The following is a 7,338-nucleotide window of genomic DNA, read 5'->3' as shown; positions in this document are numbered from 1 at the left end:
TCATAAGGAAAACCCTTGTGAGGGTGGATTTCAACCCTGCCTGCCTGGTGAGAATATCGTGGGCAGTGGACTAAGAGGGTGGTAATATAACGATGCAGTCCCATCGTATTCCTGTTTTCCCCCTCCCCCATTTTGATCACCTCAGAAAAGGCACGGGAGGGACCAGGGGGCCCCTGTCCCGTGCAGATGGGGGCCTACTTTACATTTAGAAGTCACATCCAGATGGCGTCACTGGAACTGCAATGCCATTTTAGCCAAAAGGCTAGTGTGGCTCCTGGGAACCTAATCTAGTAGGCGCTAGTAGCAGCCAGTGGAGAGGCCAGAAAAGACTATGTTTAGATTGAATTGATCTGTTTTGCAGGGGTGCACTCTTTCCACACTCCCTGCCCTCCCCCCAGGTCCATAATGGGTTCTGGGGCCATTCCTGCCCAGCCTTGCCTCTCCCTTGCAGTGTCAACATCGCTGTGTTTCCCCCACCCTCTCCCATGCCTTCAGACCCACAAAGACTCCTTATGCTTGCCTCCCAATTTCTGCTCTTGCCTGTTTGCCCTGACCAATGCCCTCTCTAAGCTGTAGAGCCGTGCAGGAATCCAAAGGTTCCTGCCTATGCCGTGCACAAGTCGACGCCTTTAAGTTACCTCCTGTGCCTGGCTGTGCAAAGGGGCCTGCGTAATACACACACACACACACACACACAAAAAAAAATCAAGGATATGTTGGCCCTGACTGTCACTCTCGTCAGCTTTGGACGGAGGACAGTGTTGCTGTGCTTAAATGAGTCATGGGATTTCACTCTCTCCCTGCACCCTGGCCAGCCTAAATGCACCCGGAGTTAAAATTGACCTTAATCTGGAAATGATCAGTGTGCCATGGCCAGTTGTAAGAACCCCTTTTGTATATTGTGTGTTGGAAATGCTTTCTGTGATGTCAGTAAATGTTTTTTTCCATACCAGAAACTAATTTTTGCAGTGTTGGCAGGATGTGGACATCATGGTGAACAAAAGTGCTGTGTTAGAAATTAAAATGTTCAAAAATACGAAGCTGCGGCCAAACCTGTTGAACCAGAACTCACTTTTTCCAGTTCCTGATATTCACAGTTGTTTCCCAGTGGCTTGTGGCATCCTATTCCCAAATTGTACTTCTAACAAAAACACTACAGCAGCTCTACAGCAGCTCACTTCATCCATCTGCGTTCCCATAATTAATTTACCTTCCTCATTTTTATCAAGGTCTGAAATCCGCAGATTACCAAAATACCTTGAACAGCAGCTTACATTTACATCAATTCCTTGCACAGGAAGTTGCCTCAGAGCACTTTACAAAGCAGAATGGGCGGGCATCAAGGAGGAAATGAGGGGAAGAAAGGGGAAACTGAAGGCACGGTGGAAATAAAAGATCCATTGGCGGTTTTTGAAGGCCGGATGAAAGTTAGCAAAGTGTTTATCGAAGAAGGGCAGGGGCATAATGGCTGAAAGAGTCATCTCTGGTGGTCCGATTGTGGACCAGAGTCAGTGTGAATGGGGCAGAAACTCAAGAGTAAAGTGCGCAGGAAGCTATAGGCGGAGAATCAAGGTTGAGGAGGATTACTCCAATATGAATTGGAACAGAGCCACCGAGGAATTTGAAGATGAGAATGAGAATCTTCAAATCAGTCTCCTGGTGCACATAGAGCCAGTGGAACCAGGACTGTGGGAGAAGATTCAAGCTACAGCATTCTGAATCTGCTGCAGTTTGTGAAGATTTTACATCACATCTACACAAATGAAACAGATTAAATGTTTACGTCAGTATAAATAAGCAGGCAGGCATCTGATCTCAAGCTTTGCAATGATAATTCTTTAGCAACATGGAATCACTGGTCTGTGTACAGCTTTTACTGGCAATGGCATCATGGCATTGATTAATAAGCTAATAAGTTATCCAAGTTGTGTCTTCAAGAACGTATTCTACACGTGGCCATGGGGTAAAATTGATAAAAGTACTTTTGATGAATCGGATGCACCAACATGTGAAGGAAGCAAATAGCATGGATTCCCATTTCTAAGAGCAAAACAAACAGCATCACCCAGTTCTAATCCCATCAGGAATGGCACAGTAAGAAAGAAATGAAGCATTATATAGAACTGCACATAATCTGACAACACCAAATTTCTCACAACAGTATCAAGTTAGGAAAGAACTGCTGACCTCAGTTATCCTGGACTGCAGAATCTTCTGTAATACCCCTCCCACTCTCTCTTGCCTCTCACTCTTCCTGTCTATTGGACTCACCCTCCAATCAGGGGATTAGTGGTATATACGTTGTGCAAAGATTTCACCCCAAATGTCCAAGATCACCCTTTATTCTCTCTCCTCCTGCTCCAATGCTACCTCCATCTTTCCCTGAGGCACAATGAGAGATGAAGATGTATGGCGGAAAACAATGAGAAGCACTCTATTCTCATATAGTATAAATTGTTCTTCCCTTACATTTGGTATTCTTACGAATTGTTTTGATGAGTGCAAGATGAAAAGCTTTGACAATAAAAATCTCTTTTTTTCAGCAATACTCAAGATGTGCTGCAGCTGCCCTGCCTCACTATCTTCTACTGGTTCCCAAATTCTATGGACAGCCCTTCTCCTATTGTCTCCTGTGACAATGGAAAAAACATTGAAACCATAAACCACATCTGTTCAACTTCAAGCATAATCTGCTAATTGCTGTAGCTGCAATTAAAGAGTAAAAAATCATTTTGCCATTTGTATGGAAGCAAAATTTTATTTTAGCAGCAGCATTACTGAAAATAAACCCGGTTCATATCCTGTTCCATATGGGTCCTTGTTTAATTTGTTACATCATAGTGGATGAATTTTTCAGATTGGATGTGGCTCTTGTTTGACTTACTACAACTTGGTAAAAATACCTGGAAAAGTGTCTATACCAGGCAAGGTAAACAGAATCAGAAGCAGCGGGATTGGTCAAAATATAATTTAATGGCATGATGGGAGAGTGAATGTGACCTGGTGAAGCTACCACACAGGACTACTTGCATGCCAAACAGTGAAAGCAGCATGCAAAAGAGAGTCAAGCGGTCACAGAACCAATGGATCAGATCAAAGCTCTGCAGTCCTGCCACTTCCAGTCATGAACGGTGGTGGATGGTTCAACAAGTCTCTGGAGAAAGAGGCTCCACAAAGCAGTCCATTTGATTGGCAACCCATCTTCACTGATAGAGGAGCCGAGCACATCAGTGCAAAAAGACAAGGCTGAAGCATTTGCAACAATCTTCATCCAGAAGTGTCAAGTGAATGATCTATCTTGGTCTCCTCCTGAGGTCCCACCATCTCAGATGCCAATTCGATTCACTCCATATGATATCAAGAAACAATTGAAGGCACTGGATATTGCAAAGGTTATGGGCCCTGACAATATTCCAGCAGCGGTACTGAAGACTCATGCTTAGCCAAGCTGTTTCAGTACAGCTACAAGACTGGCATCTACCCAACAATGTGGAAAACTGCCCAGGCATGTCCTGTACACAAAAAGCTGGACAAGTCCAACCTGGCCAGATTGTGCACCATCAGTCTATTCTCCATCATCAGCAAAGTGATGGAAGGGGTCGTCGGCAGTGCTATCAAGCAGCACTTACTCAGCAATAACCTGCTCACTGACGCCCAGTTTGGGTTCCACCAGGGCCATTCAGTTCCTGACCTCATTACAGCCTTGGTTCAAACGTGGACAAAAGAGCTGAACTCCCGAGGTGAGGTGAGAGTGACTGCCCTTGACATCAAGAACATTTGACTGAGTGTGGCATCAAGGAGCCTTAGCAAAACTGGAGTCAATAGGAATCAGGAGTAAAACTCTCCACTGGTTAGAGTCGTACCTAGCACAAAGGAAGATGGTTGTGGTTGTTGGAGGTCAATTATCTCAGTCCCAGGACATCACTGCAGGATAGCATCCTAGGCCCAACCATTTTCAGCTGCTTCATCAATGACCTTCCCTCCATCATAAGGTCAGAAGTGGGGATGTTCGCTGATGATTGCGCAAAGTTCAACACCATTCACAACAACTCAGCTACTAAGCTGTCCGTACAAGACCTGGACGGCATTCAGGCTTGGGCTGATAAGTGGAAAGTAACATTCGTACCACAGAAGTGCCAGGCTGCAAGAGAGAATCCAACCAACTTCTCTTGATATTCAATGGCATTCCCATCACTGAATCTCCCACTATCTACATTCTGGGGTTACCATTGACCAGAAACTGAACTGGGCCAGCCATATAAATACTGTGGCTACAAAAGCAGGTCGAAGGTTGGGAATTCTGCAGAGAATAACTCACCTCCTGACTCCCCAAATCCTGTCCATCATCTACAAGGCACAAGTCAGGAGTGTGCTGGAATACTCTCCAGTTGCTTGGATGAGTGCAGCTCCAACAATGCTCAAGAAGCCTGACACCATCCAGGACAAAGCAGCCCATTTGATTGGCAACCCATCCATCACCTTCAACATCCACTCCCTCCACCACCAATGCACTATGGCATCAGTGTGTACCATCTACAAGATGCACTGCAGCAACTCACCAAGGCTCCTTCAACAGCACCTGCCAAACCCGCAAACTCTACCGCCTAGAAAAACAAGGGCAACGGATGCACAGGAACATCACCACCTACAAGTTTCCCTCCAAGCCACACGCCATCCTTTCTTGGAATTATATCACCACTTCTTCACTGTCACTGGGTCAAAATCCTGGAACTCCCTCCCTAACAGCATTGTGGGTGTACCTACACCACATGGACTGCAGCGGTTCAAGAAGGCAGCTCACCACCACCTTCTCAAGGGCAACTTAGTTGGAGTAAATGCTGGCCCAGCCAGTGACATACAATACTTTTTATTCTTTTATGGGAATTGAATCAGACAGATGGGCTTTGATGGGAGAATGCATGTACAGGAGGTCAATTGCATATCAATTGTGTTTAGTTATATGCAGATGACATTAATTGGAGTTGCACTCGAGCAGCTACAAAGAAACAGTCACAAGCAGATGTGGTAGTTGAGTTAGGAGGCGTATGCTTGTAATGTTTCACTCTAAATAAATGTTAGACTTATTAAAGATTGGATCTGGTTCCAAGCTTCACCAACAGACTTTCTTGAATATAACACTGAGGGATGTGCCAGAGGGATAGCAGTTTGTTGGGAGAGTTAAGGTTCAAAAAGGTTGTACTTTTTTTGAAGGAGGGAGGTGAAGTTAATGAACCAGAGGGATAGCATCTAATAGAAGATAGAGTACTAGACGGATGGAACAAATGGCATTTTCTCAACCCTGACTTATCCTAAATATGACATTCTCTGTATCATTTTTTAAATTAAGTAGAAGTCATTGCTGCTTCTGCCTCAGCCTCTACTTCCAAAGCCCTGACAATTACACAAATGCTGGGTAACACCTGTAACTGCAATGCTCAGAAACCATCAGCTCATCTTAACCCTTATCTGCCTTTATTTTGTGCGCAGTCAACAGTGGGAGGAATGATTCTAACAGGTGTCAGCCCTACCTCCAACTGATCTAAATGGTTCAAATTGACAGATTCTGGTTGCAAAATGCTGACAGACAGGTGAATCAAAAGCTGATGGATGGAATGTATGCATTGAGAAAAGAGGGTGTTCCTGAGATGAAAGCAGGTTCCGCTATATAATTAAATAGAGTTGGAGGAGTTGCCTTAGTGCGATAGTTCTATAATTGGTAAACATAGGATGCTGCAGTACCATATCATCAACAAATTGTTTCTCAGTTATAAAAAAAAAATCCACAGATAAACCTTAAATTGAACACGATATTAAGAGAGCAAGTTTGTCAAGGAAGAGTGCAGTGAAAGTCAATGCATGCTTTTTTTTCCAACCAGCCTTCTGAAACATAAAATATAAACAGAAAATGATGGGGATACTCAGCAGGTCAGGCAGAATATGTGGAGAGAGAAATAGAGTTAACGTTTCAGGTCGATGACCTTTCATCAGAACTGAAGTCTTTCTTCTGCAAAGGGAAATCCTGAAACCTGTTACTGAATATATTTCATTCATTTGTAGAATGCACTTCATATATCTGAAACTCAAATACTGCAAATTAACTAGAAATTCAGCACTTTGACCAAATACCAGCATGATAATGGTATAAGATTATATTAATACTATACAGTATATTTCTCTGTGTAAACTAGCCGTGTACATACTAAATTTAACCCCTTTTCTTTGCAATTATGATATTCAAAACAGTAGAATCTGCAAGTTCTCCTATGGTAATGTTACTGTGTCACAATCTGGGAGGAAGTTTGGGCTTTGAACGGATGCAGTTATCTGCTTCTGAGCTGATCAGCTCTTCTTCTGGCCTTGGCACATGATGCGCAGCAAGCTGTTTTATAGTACGTATAGACACAGAGTCTGGCTTGTACCACAACATTACAGTTGAAGTACATGTCTCTGCAATTTTCATCTGCAAAAGTAAAACATAAGGATTAGTTCTGAAAGTTTCTGAAACTGCAAAATGCCACTGGTTGCTAATCTGAGGAATAATGTGAAATATTTTATGTTCATAGCAGGTTGAAGACTTGCATTTATACAGCGCCTTTTATGGCCACTGGACATCTCAAAGTGAAGCACTTTTGAAGCATACTCGCTGTTGTAATATAGGAAATGGAGCAGCCAATGTGCACACAGCAAGCTCCCAGAAAATCAATGTAATATTGACCAGACCATTTGTTTTTTTGTGATGTTGTTTCAGTGGTAAATATTGGTCATAAAATTGGGGAAAACTCCCCTCTTTTTCTTCAAAATAGTGCTACAGAATCTTTTCTGTTCACCTACAAAGGTGTCCCCAATTTAATATCTCATCCAAAAGACAGCACCCCTGACAGTGCAGCACCCTCTCAATACTGCACTGGAGTGTCAGCCTTGATTTTTGTGCTTAAGCCCTGGAATGGGGATTAAACCAAGGACCTTACTACTCAGAGACAAGAGTGCAACCAACTGAGCCATGACTGACACATCTCAGAAATGTGAAATGCTAGCAAGCTTCCTTATAATAACAACAACTTACATTTATATAGTGTTTTTATAAAACATTCTGAGGTGTTGCACAGGATTGTTAAAACATTATTTGATTATACTTGTCTCAGGGACACTTGGCCTACAGCGGCCTCATAGCATCAGAACAGCACAAAACAATGAATGTAAAAAGATAGACAAATTTTAAAAGATGCTGGGTGGAATTTTCCGTGCCCACTGGCGTCGGGCGTGGTCGGCGGTGTGAGCGGACATTATGGTGAGAAGGCTAAAAATCGGTTTCCTGCCATCTGATGTCAGGAACCTCAT

At 43.3% G+C, this 7,338-nt stretch overlaps 1 protein-coding gene across 1 annotated transcript in view; it reads right to left on the bottom strand.

The window, feature by feature from the left end:
* Positions 1-209: 209 nt before the first annotated feature.
* The window catches only part of LOC144675000 (thrombospondin type-1 domain-containing protein 4-like), a 187,474-nt gene continuing 180,345 nt past the window's right edge, over positions 210-7,338 (bottom strand). The window contains exon 12 of the mRNA XM_078536095.1: positions 210-6,460. Within this exon, the coding sequence (XP_078392221.1) occupies positions 6,321-6,460 (140 nt within the window). The 3' untranslated portion in view covers positions 210-6,320. The remainder of the gene's footprint in view (positions 6,461-7,338) is intronic.

Source organism: Cetorhinus maximus, chromosome 1 (genome assembly GCF_964194155.1).
Source record: "Cetorhinus maximus chromosome 1, sCetMax3.hap1.1, whole genome shotgun sequence".
NCBI lineage: Eukaryota > Metazoa > Chordata > Chondrichthyes > Lamniformes > Cetorhinidae > Cetorhinus > Cetorhinus maximus.
Note: the sequence above shows the minus strand (reverse complement) of the source record. Positions and strands in the feature narration are given on the sequence as shown.